Source organism: Ustilaginoidea virens, chromosome 7, assembly GCF_000687475.1.
Source record: "Ustilaginoidea virens chromosome 7, complete sequence".
In the NCBI taxonomy this organism is placed as follows: Eukaryota; Fungi; Ascomycota; class Sordariomycetes; order Hypocreales; family Clavicipitaceae; genus Ustilaginoidea; species Ustilaginoidea virens.
Window position 1 is genome coordinate 1,108,897 of NC_057322.1, and position 23,809 is coordinate 1,132,705.

The following is a 23,809-nucleotide window of genomic DNA, read 5'->3' on the forward strand; positions in this document are numbered from 1 at the left end:
AGAGTATGGCCTACCGAAGAACCGCGGAGTCCGGGAGAGCGAATTGAGTTTTCTACATCATCACTTGGGAAAACGGTGTCGACATGTAAATACATCAAAGCATCTTGAATGAAAAGAGAAGCTTCGCAAACACTTCCCTACATCCCCGAAGTCGTTGAGAATTTCCTCCTCCGCCTTCTCGTCCTTGTACTATTCGAACATGCGACACATAACTAAATACGCCTATACTTGACTTTGGGTTACACCGGCACATGTTATAAATACATATACATGCAAGTGCGTGCTCTGTTTTCAATGCCACCTGCGAAGCCATGTTGTGCTGGAATGATCGACAACCTTTCAGCATGAGTGTTGTATCCAAATAATGGGGACCCGAGGAACAGGAGAATGTATTTCCATTACCGCTTGCTTGTGATGACTATTCCAAGACACCACGAATCTGTATCTAGCCCGTCCGCCTCGCAACATGTTGCACATCAATCCCTTGCTCGTAAACTATGACAATATACGTCGACACTCATATGGCGTAATGTTTGATAGAATCTTTGAGAAATGCTAAAAAGTTGTGAGTAACAGGTACTATTCAATCCAGCTCCTCGACGAAATCGTCAGGCAGCTCTTCGAATCTCCCTTCGTGGAGTGCTTTCTCAACGGGATTCTGTACGTTGATAACGCCAGTCTTTTTAAGCCTAGCAAAGCCGTTAGTTTCGCATTGTCCAAAAGACTGACTGCACCACAAAGGGCGTACATACCGTTCAAAAAGAACAAAAAGTCGCTCAGCCTCCCGCTCCTTCTCCTCCTCTGTCATTTCTGGCGTCTCAGCAAACTTCTCCTTGTCCAGAAATTGACCAGTAATGGGATTCACAGGTTTCTGCGCTCCATTGGTGTCACACGCGTCGAAAGTTGCTGATAGCGATGCGGGTACCGGGACGTTGTTTCGAAGCAAAAAACCCGATGCAAAACCGTAGCCAACATTTTGGACAAACTTCGATGCGTCCTTGTCTGAAAGGTCGAAAAGGAGGTGAGAAATGGCGTCTCGCAAAGCTGGAGCAGTGACGTTCGTGGAGTTATGGAGCACCTTCGATGGCAAAGAATCTCCACGACCTAGCACGCCTTGACGATCCTGGGCAGTCGGCAGCAACCATTCCTGCATTGATTGGCGGACGGGCTGGGGCGCAATTTCATAGAATTTGGAAAGGAGGCTCACGACAGGAGTCACAACAGTTTCAAGGTCGTTGCCACTATAGGCCCTAATTCCTTTATCGAGCAGGTGCACGAGTCTTGACGTCACCTTGTTTGGATTTTCGGTTGCAAATAGTACCGTTTGGTGCTGGTCAGCATGGAGATCCACATTCAGGAGTGAGTTCACCAAGGGACCGAAGGGGGGCTCCAGAGGCGCGGCATCGGATATATCCTGCTTCCAGAGCAGAGCGATAACATGGGATATGGCTGGGGTGAACATGCCCACTTTTGCTTTACAGAAGTGCGTCGCGTTGAACATCAACTTCAAAGTCTCTCCTAGAGCCATGCTTTCCATGGGGTCTAGTTTCTGTTCCTGCTGATGTGATAGGACCGTCACGTGGCGTTCCAAGTTATTGACAATATGTTCAGCCAGCTGATGGTTTTCGATCAAGTCCGTCAAATCAATAGTGGTGCCGTATGTGGAGAGAAAAAGAATCCTGGAGAGGAGGAACTCGTTGTCCCAGTTGTCCACCTTAAGTTGATGGCAAGCTTGCGCTGCATACCCTTGGTCGACAAACATTTGACGTGTGTCTGGCTTCAGAAGCATAGCATTGGCCAGGACTCGCAAGGCAGCCCTCGACGTCTCACTTGGCGCGTCGTAAAAGGAGTACCGTAGAAGCATCGTGATTCCCTTGACGAAAAGTTAGTGGCAAGAAAAAAGAGTCATCAAGAGCCATCACGAACACCTTTGGTGAATATAGGATCGGCATAATTGGCATCTCTTCCATATATCTTAAGCTCCTCGAGGGCATCGTTGCGATCTGTGACCTAAAAGTCAGATTTTTCCCCATGGGGTGCATAGAACTGCAGCGACCTACCCTTTGGCAGCAGCGAGATATTTTCGAGATCATCGCTGAGTTTGTTGACCAGATCTGTGACCGCTTGTAGCTTGGCTGGTTGAAAAGATTAGGGACGGCGAAGAGAGAGATGGACAGAAATCTGCTCGGGTTCCCGTGGTTAAGAACTCACCAGGCCCAGAGGCAGTGCCCATCGTTGTGGCAGTCATGATGAGTCGACGTCGACTCTCAGCCTCAGCGTACAAATCTCGGTATTTGTGGCGTCGATGGATCAGAGCACATGCGTCCGTAGTTGGTCCCCAAGTGCTAGCAGTTTACCAGGGCAGACTGCGTAGACGACTGGAGATAATGCAATGCAAGAACGACGTTTACAGTCGGTAACCATCAAATCGCAGTCGCGTCGCAAACTTTAGTGTCGGTCTTCCGAACACATTTGGAATAATATCCCGCGCATGTCTTTCTTCTGATATGAGGCCTGACGAAGGCGACAGAAAAGGAACAGAATCGGACTACTTGACGGACTTGGTTCGAAAGCCCGAAGTTCAAACCGCCAGACAGACGCCTCCCCCACCCAATGAAAGGGGCAGCCGAGACATAATAGTGGATATTGCACTGCAACCTTTAAAGGCACAATACAGGGGTGGACCGATTCACCTAATCGGTCTGGTACTTTCTGCGGCGTAAATGATTGAAAAGGAAATTAAGGGTCCGCAGGCTAATGGTAGGGGGCGGGGAAATAGTATTCACTGAGTAGAATGGTGACATTATCAAAAACCCGTCGCCCTACCATGTGGCAATGCATAAAAGGACAGCTTGTCGTCGAGGGTAACGATTGGCCAAGCATATGCACTGTGCTGTGCATGCTGCACACGAGGTAAAAACAGAGGGCAGGTGAGAAGAACAGATGAGATCTTGCTTTAGAATCACTGGAGCAGTTGGAACTTCAAGGACATGGAACAACAACTGGGCGTGCTTTTTACCCGCTGGCTATTTGAAAGCGCTCCGGGTAAGACAGAAATATTGGGAATAAACTAAAGTAAGAGTTGAATTCACAGCTCAGAACCATTGACAATATTTGAAAGGGATCTCACGCTTCAAAGAGCCTGGCTTTATGCATGATCCTAAGACCCATTTCCAGGGTGGGGCTCAGCAGCCCGATGGGCCACTGAGGTTGAGCTATCTGACCCGACACTTTAGGCCCCATCATGAAAGTCGCGCCTAGGCGCAGCTTGCACGCGTTTTCGTGAGCGTGGCCTGGCCGCGTTTATGGATCATCGGCATGATGTTCCAGGTCTCGTAGTTCTCAAGCCGAAGAAGGGGAGAGCCGTCTGCAATCCTATCTTTTTATTCATCTTGCCTTTTTTCACCAACTAGCTCTCATCGCGGCCGTTCCATGTCTAACAGCCTGCATACACCGCGCCTGTCGATTTGCTGCTTCTCCTGAACCATCTGCAAAGTACGTTTCATCGGACGAACTTTGTTCAACCGCCTCTTGCCTTCCGCGCCCGCACTTCAACCTACCTGCACCCAATACGTCCGTACTTTTCCAACCAGCCAGCCCATACTAATGACTCGGGCAGTTTCTGTATCGCACGACGCTACATGGCTCTCTCTGAGATTACCGGCCAATTACTTGCTCTCTAGATTGTCCCTGCTGCCTCGCAGCAGTTATGGCATCTTCAGCAGCCTCGGCCCCTTCTACCAATATTCTCGAATCGCTGCCAGCTCGGCCGCCAACGCCTCCGCGCGAGGCTCCTGACAGGGTGGACATTGCTCCCAAGTCAGTCGCGCATCGAAACCTAGCCTTCGATCCCGAACTGAGTCTCCAAACGCCCCCAAACGTGAATTCACTCACAACTCCTGTCGCAACAAGCTCCAACCCAAACTCTAGCCGCACCCGCAAAAAAGTCGAGTGGTCGGCCCATACAGAGTACCGGGAAGCGCCCTTTTATCACAACAGCTTGAAACTCAACAAGTCGTCCCCTCCTCTCCCTGCTCCATCATCAGCGACTTCGAAACCCGTCAAGAGTATTCTCAAGCCCACTTCGTCTCCGAACCCCCTAACTTCCTCCGTAACGAACCAGCTCAATGGACCGATATTGCCGGTAAACATAATCGAGATGCTCGACTCGACAATTAAACAGCTGGCCGGCTCGGATCGGGATTCAAAGCTGGATGCCTACATGATGCTCTCTCGAGCGCTCAAAGCCTCAAACAACCTCCCAGATCGCGTTGCCCTGCAGGGGAAAATGAGTTTATTCATGCAGTTTATTCAGCGCGACATCACCACCAGAGCAGGAAACGGAAGTCTCGACTCCTCTTTAATCAACCATTCTCTAACGTTGTTGGCTACTTTCCTTCACTTTCCTGCTATTGCGGCTACCTTGACTGTGGATTTCGGCATTTTCATCATAGATCACTCTGTCCGCTCATTCGAAGATGAAAAATTGCCAAAAGATGTGATCAGGCACCTCATGCAAGTAGTTGCCTTTCAAGACTTTTCTCCCAAGGTCATGACGTTTGATAGGGTAGGCCGGCTTGTGAATTCTTTGCATAGAATTGAGAAACACCTCAAAGGCAAGAGTATTATTCTAAGCCGCCTACACATCTACAAGCGCCTCGTGAAGCAATCTCGGACTCATATGGCAGCTCACAGTGACTGGCTGAAGGATCTGTTTACCGACTTGCTCAGTTCAGTAAGAGATATTCGCACGCAAGCCATCACCTTGGGAACGGAGGCTGGCTTTGCCCTTCGATCGCAAAAAAATGTTTTGCGAAAGGTGACCGATATATTTCAAGCATGCGACGACAATGAGGCTTATATTGATTTCTACATCAAGAGACTGCAAGGAATGCTCAAGGAGAAGCAGTCTAGCTCTGCAGTTCCCCAGATCTGGCGCGTGGTTATCCTCTTCCTCCGTTGTCCACTTGACCGATGGCAATATTATGGGCCTTGGATGACCCTGGTGCAGTCTGCCTTCAACATGACGGACAATTTGACCAAACAAGAAGCCAATTTCGCATGGAATCATTATGTCTATATGTCAGTTTCCGATGCCAAGCTGAGCCCGAAAGCAATCGGTACTCTCTGCCAGCCTCTACTTAGCCAATTACGGAGGAAGTCGAACCCTAAACAGCAAGACGAAGCGATCAAGCTACGAAACATTGTGATTGGTGGAATCTGCAATTTATACTACTACGCTTTCGCCCCCGGAAACGGCAAATATACCCCTGATATGCTGTGGGAAGTCACGGTCCAGCCAGTCATAAGCCAACTCGCCGAACTTGATCACAGATCTGACACCCTTGGAGACGAAATCATGCAAGCAGCCAGATTGCTTGTAGGCCTTCTCGACGCAACTACGCCCCGAATATGGAGACAAGATCGTATAATGGAAATGCCTCCTGTTAAATCAGATGAACTGCCTGGAATTGACTCCAAGTGGACAAGGAAAAATTGCGACAAAGTATTGGACTCTGTCGGTCCAATTGTTCTCCAGAAGTTTTACGATCTTGCCAATAAAGATAGCCTGGTTTACAGGCTGTGGCAGGCCCTTATTCATTCCGTCATGGTCGCCTCCGCAAAGGACATTAAAGTGTCCGATGATACCACCAAATTTGTTGGTTGTGCTCTTCGACTACTAGCAAATGCGTTGACGACAGAAGCTTCCCGGTCAAATGCATCGAATGCGAAGTTTCTTTCCAGCATCTCAAACTTCATCCAACTCCTGGTTAACGGCTTAGGTATCCTACCATTCACGGAGAAGAAACTTTCCATGGCCATACCGAACACTTCTGAACCAGCATCCACGCCATTACAGAAGCCATATCCAGCAGAGAAACCTCGCGAGCTTGTGCGTATGCCGTTGCATCACCTGTACGTCATGCTTTCTTCTATTTCCTCTGATCTATTCAGAGATATGGATCTTATGAGCTTCTTTCGCTCCACATTTGAACCCTTTTTGAAAGGCAAAAGTGCCAAAGGTCGATTCGAAATGGCAGCGGAGCTACTGCGGCTAATACCTCGATATCATCCATCACGTTTCGAGCCTTGGGCGTTGGCGGCTGAGTGTGCCAAGTTATGGGTTGACAAGCATGCGTCGACGGATAGCCAACCCAATTCAAGCATGATTCTTGGACCAGAATACCAGGAAATTGTGTCTTTACTCAAGCAAGGTCTTACGACACACGCAGATATGCCATCAAGCCATTGGCTAGCGTTATTTCGTTCCTTGACGGGGCATATTTCCAGTAACTTTGGAGATGCTGGCTGCTATCTAGTATTTGTGGAGCCACTAGCCAAAGCAATCCTTGACCTGACTGGCGACACTGTTGAAGAACCGGCAAACTTGTTATGTCAAGCTGTGAATGGCCTATTCACTGACGCAAGACTTCCCCGTGATAGACATGTTTTGGAAGCGGCGAGGTCTAAACTTTGGGGGGCTCCACCGATGTTGTGCAAGGGCGGCTTGACTGAACCTATGGACAGCTTGTACAAAGTCGGCAACCATTTCTTGAATTGGTTGTACAATAATTGCGGCGAAAACCCCGACAAAATTGCAACCGCCATGTCCCTGTTGAAGTCTATCGATCGTTTCACTGAACAGAACATGGCACAGTTTGGACTAATACCCGTAACCAAATTGGAAAGCGGATTGAGCGTGTGGATAGAGGACAAGAATGCTCATCTTGCATCAGTTCATAAGTCTGTCTTGCTCCAAACTGTAAGTTACCACCGATGTCATGATGGATGCCCTCACTAACTTCCTTGACTTGAAGACCATCACTCTGTGGGATCGCGTCTGTTGCCATATCGCCAAACAAGGACGGCTAGAGAAGCAGGACAGAGATCAAATCACACTTCTCCTCGAGGCCGGTTTCAAGAGCACGCAAGCGATAATCCTTCAGAGAACTGCGGCGTTATGGAACGTCATTGTTAATGATGAGGAGGATGCAGCAGGATACGCGAATTCTTTGTTATCAATCATCTCGTCCATTCAATCCAAAGGCGACGCGCTTTTACCACTTGATTTCACTGCCCACAGTGAATATGGTGCCCCATGCCTGAACCCGCTGCAGAAAGAGTCGGCTCTTATCAATCCGCCGTTGGCATCAATTACTGAAAACGCTAGCGAGTCTTCTCAATCTCCAGTAACGACTATGCCACGGCGTGCTGTAACTAGGAGGACACCAGAGCTTATCACAAGCTCAGCAAAACGAGCGAGCACACCACGCCTCCGACACAACAACTCGCAAATACAATTTGAGCCCATCATATCGTCTTCGCCTCCGCAGGACGATTCGCAGCACCTTACTGAGCGTCAGAAAGAGGTTCGAGAAAGGCAGCGAGAAACCACCGCATTATTCTCTGAGGGTCAAACGACCCCGCAGGGAGATTCAGATAGCTTGCCAGGTCCAGGCAAGGAACGGATTAACCCATCTGAGAGCAGCGAACAGATTCAAGAGAGTACTCCAAAGCGCAGCAAGTCTTTTGAAGACGCGATCACTTCCACGCCCACTCCTAGACGTGGCGAGGTCATTCAAATGGATGATTTCAACGACCCACCATCTTCGCCACTCTTGCCTCGTCCATACCCTCTACTTTCGGAGATCCAGTCTCGGTCGCGTGCGGGCGGCGCCATGGAAAGTTGGGAGTTTTCGTCCCCTCCAGGATCTCCTACTGGCCACCAACAGCCAGAATATGCAGACCTGCCGTCAGCTTTCCCTTGTACAAGTGGATCACCAAGTAAATCTCATGAGCTACCAAAAAAGCGCAGGCGTGTCTCTTGTCAATCTCTCACCCCTGCAAATGCTGAAACTCCGGCGGACAGCAAGCACGCCGAAACCGTCACAGCTAATAGAAATCAGGCTACGACCTCCGCACCAGTTGTAGGTGTTACCACACGCGCAAGAAGAGCTCTTCAAAGAGCCGGCATGGAAGAACAGGTATCTGCGGAAGCAAGATCCGCGGAACGACGATCTGGAAGACGAGCGGAAGCAAAAGTCAAGAGGGATGACGAGACTGATTCAAATCTGCGCTCTACTTCAGGGGTGGAGAAGTTTATCAAGCAGGAAACTACAGACGCTGCGCTGCCATTGCAATCTACTTCTCGGCCAATCAAACGTCATGCATGCAACAAGGTATATGACGATTCCACTGTTTCCCCAGAGAAACCGGAAACAGCACCACGACAAATATCAAGCCAGGTAGTACCGTCCACACCAATTGAACCTCCCCATAGCATCGCCTCGAGTGTTCCACGCAGGAAGAGGAAGCGAGGGGCGAGGAATGGAGGAAATCGCATTAAGAGGCGACGCTCTGTTGAGATTGATGTCCAAGAGTCTCCGACACCTGCCACGCCTGGTTTCCAAAACGAACGAGCGGGGGGAGTTGAAACCAGGAGCGGCCTTCGTAGGCGACAGGAGCAGGCTGCTGTTGATGAACGCAAGATAAGGCGCAAGGAATCCGAGCGACAGTCCGTTGATCTCTGCATTAACTTGGACAGCGGAGATACCGATGACGAGGTTGTTTCTCAGCTGGTAACGGAATCAAATGCTGCATCCCAAAGTATGTCTGACAAGGCGGAGGCCATCGACACGGAGCTGAGCGCGGCCTCGAAGTCCGAGGCGCAGCTGAAATTAGCGGAAGATAACATACGGTCGGCCCCTAATGAAGAAGAGAAGATGTCGATCATTGAAACCCTGCGTAATGACCTGGAGCAGATGCGCGGCTTGTCTCTCACTCGGGCAGAGGTTTACCAAGTAGAGGATATCTTGATGGACATGAAGCGTGAGCTTTTCGAAGCTGAAAGACGAGGACGAAGAGAACGAGGGTCTGGACGATCAAGAAAGAGAAAGTTGAGAGACGAGTGAGTCCCTCGAGGGTTGGGTAGGAGCGGGGTTACTATGCGCATGAACTGGTTCATCGGCGTTCGTAAAGAGTTTATTCCCTCTGAGTTGCTTGACGTTGTCGGTGTTCAGGCGGGACATATATTTTGGAGGACATTTTCATGCATCACGGAAATAGGACATGGGCTCATTATTGCATCACACATAAGCTGGCGCACAATTGTACAAGTACCCAAATCGTAATCTCGACTTGCAACCCGGGAGCGGGTGGTCTAAGAGGCTAATCAAAGGAGCCGTAAGAATGCTTCTACCGTGATATCACTGACGTACGGTAATATCAAAGATTGGCCCGGGTTGCAATGGAACCACTTTTCCCAGCCGAAAAGTATATCGACGAATGAAGTTGATTCTGAGCTTACTTGACTGCTTGTTCCCTTGCTTCGTTACTGTATGGACTGAATCTAGCATTTAGCCAGTTGAATTATCACGAGTCTGGTTGCCAATTCATCTACTGTATGTGGCTGTTTTGCATGGGTTTTAGGAGTGTCTAATACTACATAGGTTGTATTGGTTGTGGAATCCTAAAAATTCAAATACTTACATCAGGTACTAATAGCAATCGATAAAGAAAATTTTTTTAAGGAAGCATTTTTCGGTACACAGTTATTAGCCAGGTAAGTAGTGTCGACGTTTTTATTGTAGTATCAAATGTCATGACCTAGCCAGTGGTTCAAGTCGGTTCAGAGATAAGTCACTGGACTGTTTCCGCAGGGATACGATAAGGATGCCTTGCTTATCAGGCCCGAGCACCGCAAAAGAACTTTTGACATACACCCACGAACCTGTTACATGGTAAACGGAAACTTGTTGCGCGACCATAGAAAACTTTCTGTCCACCACGGATTAGACGACGCCCACTGCCGCAACATTACATATCCGTTTACCCTTACTCTACTGTCACGACCATGGCGGATTTCGGCGAGTACCCGCCCAACATGGCCCCCCAGGATGCACTTGTGGTACGGCAACAAGCCGGACAGGACCACGCCGTGGTGCCATATACTGCGGACGATTTGTCGAGGCCCAAGTTCGGCCCAGCAAATCCTTTCAAGGACGAGTCAATAACGACAAAGCGGAAAAACATACTCACAGGACATGCGGAAGAGACCTTTCTAGGCGAACATACATTTAGAACAAAATACAGAGCAGTCGAGCGGAAAGGTGGACCGGACCGAGAATACCGGACTGGAGCAACATTGAAAGAGCAGGCTGCAGGACTTCGAGCCACTCGCGACAAGAAAGGAGATGCCGCCATTGCCGAAGGGTCCGGCTCTTATGTCGGTCCCTGGGCCAGGTACAATCGGCCAGCATACGAAACAGTGGAAGAGGGCGAAGAGCTTGCGAGCGACGAAGAACACGAGGTAGTAGAAGAAGACGAGGGAGATGTGGTTGAGAGCGGGACGGTCCTACGAGCACCTGATACAGCCCTTGCACGGCGAAAAGAGGTTCAAGAACTCGGAGACGAGACGACCACCTTTCATGGCTCAGCAGAATTTGATTACCAGGGCCGATCGTACATGCACGTGCCCCAAGACTTGGAAGTCGACCTGGAAAAGGAGCCCGGAAGTACAACGAATTACATACCGAAGAAGCAGATACACGCCTGGAAGGACCATAAAATGGCCGTTACTGCTTTGCGCTTTTTCCCTGACTCAGGGCATCTGCTGCTGTCTGCTAGCGCCGACTCCACGGTCAGAATACGCGACGTGTACCATGACAAAGAGTTGTTACGGTCATACTCAGGGCATTCGAAAGCTGTTTCCGACATCTGCTTCAACGCATCTGGCACACAGTTCCTTTCCGCGTCGTACGACCGCATGATGAAACTGTGGGATACGGAAACTGGCGCCTGCATCAACAAGTTTACGACGGGAAAGACGCCTCATGTGATCAAGTTCAACCCCGATCCCGAACACTCCAACGAATTCCTGGCCGGCATGTCAGACAAGAAGATTGTTCAGTTCGACATTCGAACACCCGGCGAAATCGTGCAGGAATACGATCATCATCTTGCCGCCATCAATACCATTACATTTGTGGATCAGAACCGTCGTTTCATGACCACGTCGGATGACAAGTCCCTGCGCGCCTGGGATTATAATATCCCTGTCCCCATCAAATACATTGCTGAGCCGGACATGTATCCCATGACAAACGCAGCCTCGCACCCGAGTGGCAAGTATGTTGCGTACCAAAGTTCTGATAACCAGATCCTGGTCTACGGCGCCAACGACAAGTTCCGACAAAACAGAAAGAAGAATTACCGTGGACACAACAATGCGGGGTTGGCCATAGATCTGGACTGCAGCCCGGATGGCCAATTCTTGGCTTCGGGAGATTCTGGTGGCTTCGTCTGCTTTTGGGACTGGAAGACCTGCAAGATGTATCACAAGCTTCGAGCAGGCAGCCAGGCGGTCACTTGTGTCAAATGGCATCCCCAAGAGACCAGCAAGGTAGCTTCAGCAGGTCTTGACGGAGAAATCAGATATTGGGATTAGATGCGGCACTGGCTGGTGTAATGGCGCAAGAGCATCTCAGACATGGCGTTATCAAGGACAATTGGTATCAAAGGGAAAGGTGTTCATATCAAACGGCTCTCTAGCGCTACTTTTTGAGTAGGTATTCATCTGACAGAGACGGCTTCAGACCTCCCAAGGGAGGATATCATTTGCCTATCCTACCCCAACTTCAAACCCGATAACGCTGGCCCGAGGTGATGATCAAGATGTTTGTCAATCTTCATGTCATTCCGCAGAGGCAATCCACACCTTCAGTTGTATCTGCCTAATCTTGGGGGTCGAGGACGAGAATCAGCAGAACAATGTCGTCCAAGCGTTGGGCACCAAAAAAAGAGGAAAGAAAGACATATATATATTATATATATATACATATATATACGACGGCATAACCTGGTTTCAGGGTTAAGAAACCATTAGGTCGATGACGGAGTGGGTGACCTCGGCTGCTGCAAAATGTAGTGGTCTCGCCGACTATGTCGTACACGGGAGCGACTCCCACGACATGACCGCCAACAACCTCCAAGCCTTTCAGTCCACGAAGACTTCAGTCCACGCAGCATGCTCAAAATTTGCATACCCTGAAACTCCAAGCGCCTGACTTGGGCGTTTCAATGGCTCTACTTGAGAGGGCAGGGTCTTAGCCTTGCCGCACTCAGCAGCCTCTTCGTTTCAAAAAATACCTGGGGCAGAGGCAGGATCCGATACATTTACGTCAAACCCTGATGTAGACCTTTGTTTGTTCAACGCGCTGGGGAATTTTTTTTTTCCAGAATAATTGATTGCATGCCAGACTTGTCTATCTTTGAAGCAGTCATATTTGGGAAGCCACGGCGCCCATCGTGCTCCCTGTCCTTTCGCCGTCTAAGCAAAGGAGCCCGGATACCGGAATTGATTGACGCTTCGTCAACGAGACCCTCCTGCGGTGTGTCAAAACAATTCTCGTGCCTGCGTATGCTCGCAAAGGGTAGAAGCATACTTGTTGCCGCGTGCAAAGACATGTCGTTGGTTGGGTCGACGGGTTACAAGCTCACGCGTCGGCCTTGGTTGCAGATGATTGCGGAATTTACCAAGATTTGCAACAGTCGCGCATAGTCTGAAAAGGCACGCCTTGTTGTCGTTTTAGCCATCTGAGCGCCCCAGTCGTCATCTCCAGCCTGTTCGGAGGAAAGGAATCATAATAGCACGTCTCTACCGAGTACTTGAAGGTCCCGGGTAATCTATTGACGGAAGTCACGAAGAGTCAACTGCAAGTCTACAGCCCTGTCATGGAACAACGATTCTGATACTAATCGACGAGCAAGATGCAGCAGCGTCTTGACTGCGGCACGGTTGCGCAGCCGCGACATTGGAACCATGGCACATTCAACTGTTCCTCCGGAGACTGACACCATCATGCGGGGCAGCGAGAATGGCAAAATCAGAAACTTGGTGGCGGCGAGGCAGTGTCATTGCCGAAACGCCCGCAACTGTTTCAATTCGACGGGGTCGACTGAGTGTTCCCGTCCACCTAGGCCGCTTTGTGCTTTGTGGACTCGGGCCGTGAACGTTTGGTTGCTGGGCCAGTTCGCGTTGCATGATCGGCTGACAGTACATCAACCGCAACGGCATGGCATGGTCTCGATTTTTATCAGGTCAACCAGACTGCTTCTGGGCCTGGAAGAACACCAATTACCAGCGGAAGTAGCAGCTCTTTTGGATAGCATTGGGCGGCTAGAGCTACAAAAGGGTTGTCCTTGCAGCACAAGGCTCAACACAGCGGACGAGGCTTTGGCGCCCGCCGCCATGAAACGGCACTGGCTTCTCAACGGAGTGCGTATTTTGATTGACCCCTTGCGCTTTGTTCGCCCGGGGCTGCGGCTGCATGTAGCCTGTGTCGACGGCTTGCATCTTTGGGCTCGCACTCCTCGCCTTGGGGTCAAGATGCAGAAACCCAATTTCCCCACAGCATAAACGACACTTGCCACCTGTTTGCGGCTAAGGGGGTTTTCTCGTCTAGTATCGAAAACATCTTTATTCCGGTAGTGTTCATGACACTCTAGTGAGTGCCATGAGCGGTGGCGCCGTTTAACCCGCAGGGGGGACGCTTAAGCGTATCGGGTTCAGCTTGACCATCAGTCAGGACTTCCTTGATCACGCGATGCCACCCCAGATTTCCTGCCTGTAAACGGCTCCGTCTGGCGAAAACCCTTTACCCATTACTTGTTTTTTTTTTCAACGGAGTTGAAGGCTTGTAGCAAAAGACGCAAAGTTGTCACCCGTGATCTTTCTTCTCTCCATAGCTTACTGAATCAATTCCTTCTTCCGCGCGTTTTGGGTATTGGCGAGACACCTTAACCAACAAGCGCGGCCCGAGTTTCTTGGTCCTAATGGGCTAACAACAGGTTACTCCGTAGTCGCTTGACCATTGATGCACGGTGCTCTCCTTGAAAAGTGTCCTCATCATGATAAGCTCATGCTGACCCTCTTGTTCGATTGTCTACAATCGCTCGTCAGCCACATGTGGTTATCGCAGGGCGAATCCGAGATGGCGCTCACTCACTCATCCAAAGAAATCCCCAGATGCGACGTCTTGCGCATCTGCAGTCCCGTTATTGATGCATTTCTACGAAGTTTTGGTTGAGACGCACCATCCCTGGCAAGCTTTCTCCAAGCGGCTGCCGGGTGATATTTCCAAGAGGCACGGAAAGCGTCGAAGTCACAGGAGGTCGGGTGGTCTCGAATTAAGCTTCCATGTAGCACGTTGAACCCGACTCTGACGTACATTCTCGCACTGCCGATACTAGTGATGCTACCGGCATTAACAATGCTATGTAACAGGATTGGCGATTTGGCGATGCTAGCTAGGGGTGATGAAGCGGCCGGTAGTCAATGGACGCTGCAACTTGTGCCCCTGGCCGCGAAAGGCGGGTTGACGTTACGCTGGAGGGATTTATGTAGTAAACGTATGAGCATCATTCTTCTTATTATTATGGCTCGATGAACGAAGCAGCCCCTTGATTACACAGACCCGAAGTGATACATACATGGCCAGCCTGCGAGGATTGGCACAGAGTACGGAGTGCATGCAGCTGGACGTCCGTCTTGCTTATGGAAACCCTCTAGGTGGACTTGCAGGAAGAAAAGTCATCACTTTGCCATGACAGTACCTGAATAGGTCGCGACTGGATGACTGCTCTCAAGATCCGTCGAGGCACTCACACTCGCATCGTTTGGAGCCATGTTGAGCCGATGCAACCCGACAACCGTTTGGTGTTGTGGGGCTCGAAGCTTCTTGGATAGGTGCAAGGCACCTGAGCCTGGGGCGCGAAACTCGCAATTCCTCAAGCAGTCCAAGAATCCCAGCTTGCGATGCAACGCGTCAGGGCATTCCAGGGGCAAGCGAAAATGGCAGCTGTTGGCGGACGATGCAGGTCCAGCCATTTTCTGGACCATGCATGTGGCTATTCCGCCAGTACCTACCTCCGAGACAGGACTAGCTACCTCCTGGGTTAGGACTTTCACGGTTGGTGTTGCACTAGTAACTTGGGCCGTGATCCAAGTAAGTGCGCCTGACGCACTCGAGTACGCCTCGCGATAACAAATGACAATAAAATAAAGGGGGGGGGGGATAGTTTGTACTTGTCGGTATCCTTGTCACTAGCATTTTTATAGACAACATGTGAGCAATACGCCTACCAGCTAGCAATATATATAGCGATATAGTAGGTAAGTATCAATGTAGAATAACCTCTATATAGCTACTATATTGACTTGCTACAGCTATTGCGGCAGCGTCGTTGCAGCTATTGCTGCAGTAGCAATGTTGAACGCCAATTTCGAAAGACCGCGCCAAAAGAATTGGCGCAGTTTCTTGGCAACTATTCCTTTTATAGGGCACGTAAGCGGCCCCTGCTAGCGCGATACATCCCGTTGTGAACGATTCCCGTAAAGCGCCGGGAATTATGCCAGCTTTATTGGGCTGGGCTTCATGTACTGCGATAGTTGGCTTACCTAAGGTAAGGCACCACAGGTACCCAAGGCGAGCCAAAGGTAGACGGTACGGGCTCGTAGAATTTGCACTGTATCAGCCCCACCCCCCTTTGCACGGAGGAAGCAGTAAGCAATAACCTACGGCTCTGCGTATTTAAGCAGTGCCTCGCTGGAAAATTCTGTACTGGATGACGAATAATTGGAAACTGCTCCGAATTTGGAAAAGGCGACACTTGGGGGCATCCCAGAGTTGACCGCAGGCTGATGTGTTGATGGGCGCGTGGCGGTGCGTGGTGGTGAACGAGCTGGGTGAGTCGATAGTGCCAAAAGATGCAATGTGGTTTCAATTGATTCATGGTCCCCGGTCATGTCCACCTATATTTTCTCGATACGTCATGCGTAAAGGCTTTCATTATGAGGACTATGGTCACGGCACAATCGAAAGGAATCTGCATGAAATAGTGACGAATAGTTTGCACATCTGCTCTTGACGTGCAACCAATGTTGCCTGTCTTATCCTCGAGACCCTCTTGAAACATTGAAACAGTCGCGGTTACCCTCCATTCCTACCGAGTACTCCGTACGGAGCATTCGTTCGTGACTTTCCCCTTCCTAGCGCATTCCGTGCCTACAGTCTCTCATATGGCTAAACAGTAATAAAATCCCGGGGTTTTTGATGTGTCCAGCCCGAAAGAAGCTCTTTTGACAGAAATATCGAACGCTATATTCGAATCATCAAAGGTTTTCGCGATCAAGAGAGTGGAGGAGCCTAAATTGTTCCGGTAGCTGCACTCGGCGGCGCCATCTTGTATAACGCCGAAGTATTTCGAATATGCTATGACGTTGGCGCAGCATACTGTCGGGGTGACCGATATGCCCGCGAGAACCACCGGAGACCAGTCGATATTCGCGCAGGGATTTCCCGTCCATAGTATCACTGGCTGAGTCCCCACCGTCGAGTCGCCTCTGATGCAGATGTTGTTTTTGCCTGCGGCGTACTTCTGTGCCGCTGCCGGGGATATGGCGGCCAAGAGGACGACGGCTAGCGCTGCGTACATGGCGTGCTGTAGGTTTTGTGAATATTATATGACTTTCTGCGACTTTATAGGCCGGGGTATCGCACTTAGCGGGGGTGGGGGGTAAGCCAGCGAAGGGTGTTTAAAACTAAGGGCGATAAAGCTAAGGGTGATGAAAACCGAGGGTCATAAAACAAAGGGTTCACAAGACAAAGGGTGCATGAGAATGTCTTTGCTTATGCTGGGGAAGAGGGCGAAAAGCGCCGTTATACATAGCTACATGTGTATATATATATTCTGCTTAATCCTGTATAAGTGATGGAGCTTTTGCTAGATGAGCAAGGCAATGATTTTACATTATCTATACGTAACCCGGAAGGGGAGGAAGTTGCCCAGGATGACCAATCACCGAAAAAAGAAAAAGAATGCGCTGGTGACGCCGCCACCACCACGGACTCGGCGTCCATCACTAGTATGTAGATCCCCGATATCAAGCTACGGAGCAGCCGTCAACAGCCGAGTACTCGTTTTTGACTTTTCCTTCCCAGCGCGTCCCGTGCGTCCAGTTTCATACTGCTATGCAGTAATAAACCCCCGGGGTTTGTGTTGTGTTCATCTTGAACGGAGCGTCTATCACAGAAACGCTAAATACTCGATTCTCCTCCTCCCAGACTTTTGAGAACAAGTGACGGGAGGTGCCTATAAAATTCCAGTATTGGCATAGAGCATTGCCATCTTGTATAACATCAAAATGTTTCTGGTATCCTTCTGGGTTGCTGCAGCATATCGTCGGGTAGAGCCGTACGCCCCAGATAACCGCCGAAGGCCACCAATCGTCGCATAAACCGCCCGTCCAGTATATCACTGGCTGTTTGCCTAGCTCCCGGTCGGGTCTAAAGCACATGTTGTGTTTCCCTGAGGCGAACTTTTGTGCCGCTGCCGGGGATAAGACGGCGACTAAGAGGACGACTAGAGCAGCGTACATGGCGGCGTGCTGTAGGTTTTGTGAAATACAAATATGGGGAAGTGATTTGACGCTTTCTGTGCGCGACTTGAAAGGATGGGATATCGCACTAAGCGGGGCGAGCTAGCATAAACCTCCCGGGGGTGATGGAAAAAAAACCAAGGGTTTACAAGGTAAAAAGTGCGCAAGGCTATCCTTGCTTCTGCTGGGCAAGATGGCGAAAAGCGCCGCTATAATTATACTTTTTCAGCGTGTATAGTGGACAGAGCCCTTTGCTAATTAACAGGTTGAGGATTCGTATCGTTCGTCTATACGTAGCCCGGAAGGGGGAAGAAGTCGCCCAGGATGACCCATCACCGAAACAAGAAAAAGCGAGCGCTGGTGGCGCCACCACCACGGATTCGGCGTCACTACATAGATCCCATTGATGATGTCTGGTCCAGCTTTCCCCGCTTGTGGTGCCTGCTATGGAGCAGCCGTCAAGAGCCCGGGGTACTCTGGACATGGGTTTAACACGGGATGTGACGTCTAGCTCTTCTCTTGGCAGATCATCTAGAATCCACTGTGGAACAAGCAAGGGGTGTCCAAGTGTTCTCTCCCCAAACGACGGGCTTCGGTCTCTGATTCTTCCTCCTCTTTTTGCGCCAGCAGCTCCTTGATGGGAAAGACGAGCCCAATTGTGCTTGCCGGTGGTGCCTGCAAGCCTCTATGGCACGTGTCTCCATGGCGGTTGAAGCCAGGCAACGGCTAACGTGCAACGTGCAGAAGACTCGGGTTCAGGCCCTTGCAACCACAAGCAATGCAACAATTAAAGGCAGCTTCTGCTTGTAAAGGCCCAGACAGGTCCGACAGGAACAGGTGGCTGCTCATTACCGCCGAGTCGGTATATCGAGGAGTTGCCAAAACGCTGCCGCCACACCCGCACCATGTTCCCCCAAGTCCTGTCGTGAAAACAAGGACTCTCCGCCCCCATCCCCGGCCTTTTTTTTTTTTTTTTTTATAACTTTTTTTTTTTTTTCTTTTGGGGCTGGACGAAGCAATTTTGCCTCTGGGCCATTTTTCATTCGCTACTTCGTACGTCACTCGACCATGACATAGATGTACATGTGCGATAGGAAACGGGCAATTGTAGGTTGCTCGTGGCTGGCAGTCACCGTGGCCCGTTTCCCCCAGCCCAGCCAGTCGTAGAAACGCCAAGTCGAGGCGCGCCCCTTTTTCAGATGACACTCGACTTTGTGTGAAGATGGGGTCGAGGCCGTTGCCTTGCACTCCTGACCCTGGAGCGAAACGCCATAAAGACGCGCAGCGCAACCTGGGCCGGGATCCAAGAAGAAACACGCCAAGGCCAGCCGCGCGGCGTTTTGCCATTGCAACTCGCTCTCTCGGACGGGAGAAACGCCGACATGATAGGGCAGAGTCCGAGGCCCGAGAGACGCCATCGCATCGCAGTTAGCACCTCGGTTTCTGCGAGAAAAAAAAAAATCCCCCATATCGGCGTTATCCTCTCTTTGGCCAAGTGTGCCCCATTACCCATTACATGACGTGTACGAGGCCCCTGCTAGCGCGGGACATCGTAAATAAGGTTTTTAGAGTTGTGGGACGCTCTTATGAAACATCACTACTGGTCAGGTACGTGCTATACGCACTATACAACACAACCTTGCTACTTCTGGCAAGGCGCCAGGTTTTGCGGTAGGTACACGGAGTACTCCGTAGTAGTAGTCTCGTAGTAGCCAAGCCCGTATTTACGCAAACCCGAGCCCCCGGAAACCCCGCAGAGAAGCCCCCAGTTCTCCTTGCCGCACAGTAACCTCTCCCCGCACAGAACTCAATGCTCCAGTTCTTTCCTCAACCCCGCCAAACCTCACCACGGCATCACACGCCTCCTTCCATGCTCATACGCATTGAACAGCACAGCCATGTCGAAAACGCGCCACCGCAGACTGCACGTACCAATATTGCTTCTTGCCACGTACGATAATTTCTGCCACTTTAGAAGCTCAATCAGTAGAACCTCCCCAACACAAAAGTATTTTCGCACGAACCCGCCCTGAAGCGTCGAGCACGCCTGTTCGCTAGTGGCGCAGCTCGAGGCATCGCCCACACGACTCACGAAGCCGCAACTAAGTCACTCCGTGCTCCATACCTTGACCCAGTTTGTGTCTAGACGGTTGGCATCAAAATCGAGATGGAACGTGTCATGGCTCGACTGCCCAAGCGCCTGGTTGAAAATGTGATTTGTCATTCGACAAAGCCCGCCATGCTGGCCTCTTTTGACCTTTTGGACCGCGTCTTACCGCGAAGGCCATGCAAAGCTGCGCATATTCAGGGGCCGTGTGTGCGTCTCTGCAAAGTACACGGCCGCGCAAGTCGCGCTCCACGTTGCCCTCTCTTGTCTGCGCTGGGCTTGGTACAATCGAGCTGCGTGGTACTCCGTATGCAGCCATCAAACCTCCTGCATAACCGCATCACCGCATCACCGCATCACCCAGGAGGTAGGTATCCGGATGCATGGTCCAGATCCAAGCTGTCAGGCAAAGCCCTCTGTCCCGTGTACGACACACACACACACACACACACACACGGTCCAGCCAGGTTCGTTGCGTTGGTTGGGCTGGGCTGGCCACAACTACCGGCACCGGCATATTGTGCAAATCAGGGGTGACGGGGGCGCTTTCTCAAGGCAGCAAACCGGAAAGTCAACCTTGCAGATGATGGGCTTTCTCCCCCCCCTCCCCCACCCAAACCCCCATGCATGGGCGGGTTACGGAAATACAATGCTAATCACAGCTGGTTTCTCACACAAACTGAACTGCAAGACATAACCACAGGCCCATTGGAAGCCCATATCCTTGGCACATCACAACGGAGCCCCCCATGCTGCCTCTGCCTTCCTTCGGCGTCTATCATTTTAGTATGCCTGCATGCATGCCGGACATGACTATTCAGTCAAGGCCCACTGTCCAGACCGAGCCGTACTTTGTCTCAAACGCGTTCTTGTTCCCGATGAATCTAACAAGTACCGAGTCTCATTCCGCTTGACCTCTCGTTTCTCCGCCATCACCATCATCCCGAATGTGCCATCGCCGTCCTGCCTTTTGTCCGGGGTTTTGCTGTGAGCCACTGCGGTTGCGGTTGCAGTTCCTAGCCATTTACTTCTTACTACTACCCAAGAACACGATAATCGCAATCGTTACCGAGGAGTCCACGGGCCAAAAGAGAAAGAAAGAAGGAAGCGCGAAAAAAAAAAAAAGGCTACGCAGCATTGAATGCTGTTTGGAATTGACTTAACCTGGAAAGTAAAGTCAAGTTCTCCGCGCGAGTCTGCAACCTGCTGCGGAAATCTTTAATCTTCAGTCTCGCCGCCTTTCTTGCCTCGGTCAATCTTGCTCAACTCCCATCAGCATGCTGCTGGCACCACCGAGAACCACCCCCAGCCATTTGACCTTGAAACGTAACGCTACCCCCTTTACCCAGTTGCAGCAGTTGCCGTACTCCTCGGCGGCGCGCTTCAACCCCGTTGGCAACCCGCCTTGCCTGATAGAGCGGCTCCCTCCAGAGCTCCAGCGCATGGTCTTTGCCCACCTGGACTACCAGACGCTCATCCACCTGTCCACCATGAACCGGTATTTCCTGCGCACAATAAACCCGTACAGACTGTCCAGCGCGACGGACAAGGCCCAGTTCATCATGCGAGCCGCCAAGGACTTCCGGCAGCACCGCCCCAGGGAGAAAGGCCCCGACTTCCGACCCGGCAACTTTGAATGCTACATCTGCTTCCGGGTTCGATCCCCCGACAAGTTCGACATGCTGCAGCCCCAATCGGCATGGGTCAATGCGCGGGGCCTCGTCGTCAAGGACAGGCAGCCGGATGCTCGTACGGACCGGCAAGTCATGCTGCGGCGGTTCTGCATCGAGTGCGGCGTGAGCGAGGGCCTCTACGCCCCGTTCGACTGCCTGACCACAAGGACCGGCCGCGACCTTTGGATCTGCAGATGCCGGCGAGTGTGGTCCAAGCCTAGCTGTCTGCGATGTCCAAGCTGTCGGGGGAACTGCCCTCTCCGACCGCGGAAAAGGCTTACCATGTGAATCCCACCTCCAAACCGGGCAGGGGGGGGGTGGGGGAGAAGAAGGAAGAAGGAAGAAGAAGAAGAAGAAGAAGAAGAAGAAGAAGAAGAAGAAGAAGAAGAAGAAGAAGAAGAAGAAGAAGAAGAAGAAGAAGAAGAAGAAGAAGAAGAAGAAGAAGAAAAAGAAGAAGAAGAAAAAGGTTGCTCTGCTGCTCTACTTCGTGTTGCGCCGTGGGATAGAGTCTAGTTCTCAAAGTATCGGTCGATACGGTCGGATTTTGCAAGGGGGTAAAAGACATACCCAACTCGGGCGTTGAATTCATTGGGTAACTCGGGCGGATGACGGCATTGGAGCACGAGGGATCTTTTCCCAGTGAATGGAGGAGGTTCGCAGACCATTGCTCGGCTATCTGCTTGGGCCTGAAAACAATGACAAAAACTGTTGGGCCATGACGACCACCATGGTGCTGGCTTGCGATGCTCCAGAACCTCTCAACATCCCTCGCCCTCAGATTGTGCTCAGTCAGGAGCGCAACAGGCCTTTCAATGCCATCAGTCTCCGTTAAACCGGACAGGGCTCCTTACCTTTCCTGTTATGCATGTGTATTCTTAGTACATATTCCCTTCCTACCTTTAGTCAATCGCCCCGCGTGGCCGGGACTTTTGCCGCACAAGGCGAGAGGCAGCGCAGCGCAATCACTTCCCAAGGTCGCCACTTCACGCCGCATACCTGCGGGAGATAGATGCACGAAAATCTGCAGCGAGGTAACCACATACACCCTTCCACGGAGAGGGAAGGGGGGGCACTCGTCATATACGCATCGCGCCCCAAGCACCCGGCGTTCCATGCCACTACGCTATTCCGGCGCGTCGAATACCCGCCGTCGACTCATTACACCGTTTCGTCAGCCTTGTAACCTCTCAGTCAGGCAATTGATGTCCTCCTAGGTTGCTAAATATTCATCATCGTGTAGATCGAGAATTTCTAGTCCCGGGGACTACTGCATGAGAAGAGGCCGCGCCAAGACCTATGGCTGCGAGAGCAGAGAGACGGTCTCAACAGAGCCTTTGCCCATACGGTCCCGACTTCGCCGTAATTACTGTCTCTTCAACAGAGAGAGCCGCGTCACGTCATGGCGCTCCTTCTTCGCGCCTGTCCAGACAACGAGATGCCGCTGCAGCGTGCAGAACGATTTGCTGTCGCCCTGGTATCGCCAGAGAGCGCAGTTTCACAGGGCTTGCGAGGTGAGCTTTGCAAAAGCAGCCTCGACGTCGGACACGTGCAGGATGGCGAAACTGCCACGACGGCAAATCATGCAAACGAACCCTGTTCGGCTGCCCGAGGGGAAATGGCTCCTCCTACCGACCACATGCCTCCCGAGATGCGCCATTCCACGACAAACGGCCCCGAAAACGACGTCGATCAGGCGTGCCATCCGAATCTTGGGGAGAGAAACCATGTCGAAGACTGTGCGGCCTCTGCCTTGGTCGAGCAAGCGGTCCTGCCCTGCTGTCCCGCGTTAGTAGATTCATGGTCAATCGAGCTCTTTAAAAACGAATCGTTCGAGATAAGAACATCCCAGGTAGCAGGTCTTGGAGCATTCGCCACCAAGGATCTGAGCAAAGGAGACGTCATTTTGCGTGAACGACCCCTTTTCATTGCTCATCGTGACCATATCTTTGTTGAGTTTGCAAAGCTGGATGAGCGAGACAAGGAAGTAGCGCTGAGCCTTTATGCAAACCAGCTTCTAAAGCCTGGGATATCTATGTTGGAAGCAATCTGGAAAACGAACTGGTAAGTCGAGATATGCTAGCATCGACGCCAGGCATGTCTGCGAAACAAACACACACATCACCGGCTTAGAATGATTCCGCATCGCTCATTCACCATAGCGCCCATTCTTACACTTACAAGCTTTGCTGTCGCAGGAAACGAAGCAGGTTTATTTCCAGTAGCGTCACGGTTCAATCACGCATGTCACCCGTCCCAAAGCATCGACCATAGGTTCGACCTAGACGTGGGCTGTTTAGTACTGACAGTCAGGGCCAACCACGTTGCGGCAGGTGAGGAGCTCAAGATATCCTACGGGGATCGAACACCTAAGATGTTGTACGACTGCTATGGGTTCCGATGCCAATGCGGATCCTGCAGTGGACTTGGTGATGAGTATGTCGACTCTCTGTGTTCGCAATGGTGACCTTTTGCCAGAAGACAACGCCGGCGAACTATTAAATTCGAGGCTTTGGAGCCTCTCCTTCATCTAAATTGCATCGGGGGTTCCTTTTTTTTTTTTATCTTTTTTTTTCTTTATCTACAGTTTCTCGC

The 23,809-nt window shown here is 51.0% G+C and overlaps 6 protein-coding genes across 6 annotated transcripts; 3 read left to right on the forward strand and 3 right to left on the reverse strand.

Annotated features, from left to right (window-relative positions):
* Positions 1-583: 583 nt before the first annotated feature.
* UV8b_07946 (uncharacterized protein) lies at positions 584-2,233 on the reverse strand (the record flags this gene model as incomplete). Its single annotated transcript, XM_043145443.1, has 5 exons — positions 584-689; positions 753-1,873; positions 1,927-2,003; positions 2,061-2,135; positions 2,212-2,233. The coding sequence occupies 5 exons, from the start codon at positions 2,231-2,233 to the stop codon at positions 584-586; spliced, it is 1,401 nt and encodes a 466-aa protein (XP_043001378.1).
* A 1,476-nt stretch (positions 2,234-3,709) lies between these two features.
* UV8b_07947 (uncharacterized protein) lies at positions 3,710-8,912 on the forward strand (the record flags this gene model as incomplete). The annotated part of the gene is made up of 4 exons (XM_043145444.1): positions 3,710-5,916; positions 6,445-6,763; positions 6,819-7,753; positions 7,871-8,912. The coding sequence occupies 4 exons, from the start codon at positions 3,710-3,712 to the stop codon at positions 8,910-8,912; spliced, it is 4,503 nt and encodes a 1,500-aa protein (XP_043001379.1).
* A 941-nt stretch (positions 8,913-9,853) lies between these two features.
* UV8b_07948 (uncharacterized protein) lies at positions 9,854-11,446 on the forward strand (the record flags this gene model as incomplete). The annotated part of the gene is made up of 1 exon (XM_043145445.1): positions 9,854-11,446. One exon carries the CDS (start codon positions 9,854-9,856, stop codon positions 11,444-11,446), a length of 1,593 nt encoding a protein of 530 aa, XP_043001380.1.
* Positions 11,447-13,906: 2,460 nt separating this feature from the next.
* On the reverse strand, positions 13,907-14,230 carry UV8b_07949 (uncharacterized protein; the record flags this gene model as incomplete). Its single annotated transcript, XM_043145446.1, has 2 exons — positions 13,907-13,943; positions 14,007-14,230. The coding sequence occupies 2 exons, from the start codon at positions 14,228-14,230 to the stop codon at positions 13,907-13,909; spliced, it is 261 nt and encodes an 86-aa protein (XP_043001381.1).
* Positions 14,231-20,821: 6,591 nt separating this feature from the next.
* UV8b_07950 (uncharacterized protein) lies at positions 20,822-21,505 on the forward strand (the record flags this gene model as incomplete). Its single annotated transcript, XM_043145447.1, has 1 exon — positions 20,822-21,505. One exon carries the CDS (start codon positions 20,822-20,824, stop codon positions 21,503-21,505), a length of 684 nt encoding a protein of 227 aa, XP_043001382.1.
* Positions 21,506-22,712: 1,207 nt separating this feature from the next.
* On the reverse strand, positions 22,713-23,150 carry UV8b_07951 (uncharacterized protein; the record flags this gene model as incomplete). The annotated part of the gene is made up of 2 exons (XM_043145448.1): positions 22,713-22,990; positions 23,060-23,150. 2 exons carry the CDS (start codon positions 23,148-23,150, stop codon positions 22,713-22,715), a joined length of 369 nt encoding a protein of 122 aa, XP_043001383.1.
* Positions 23,151-23,809: the final 659 nt, after the last annotated feature.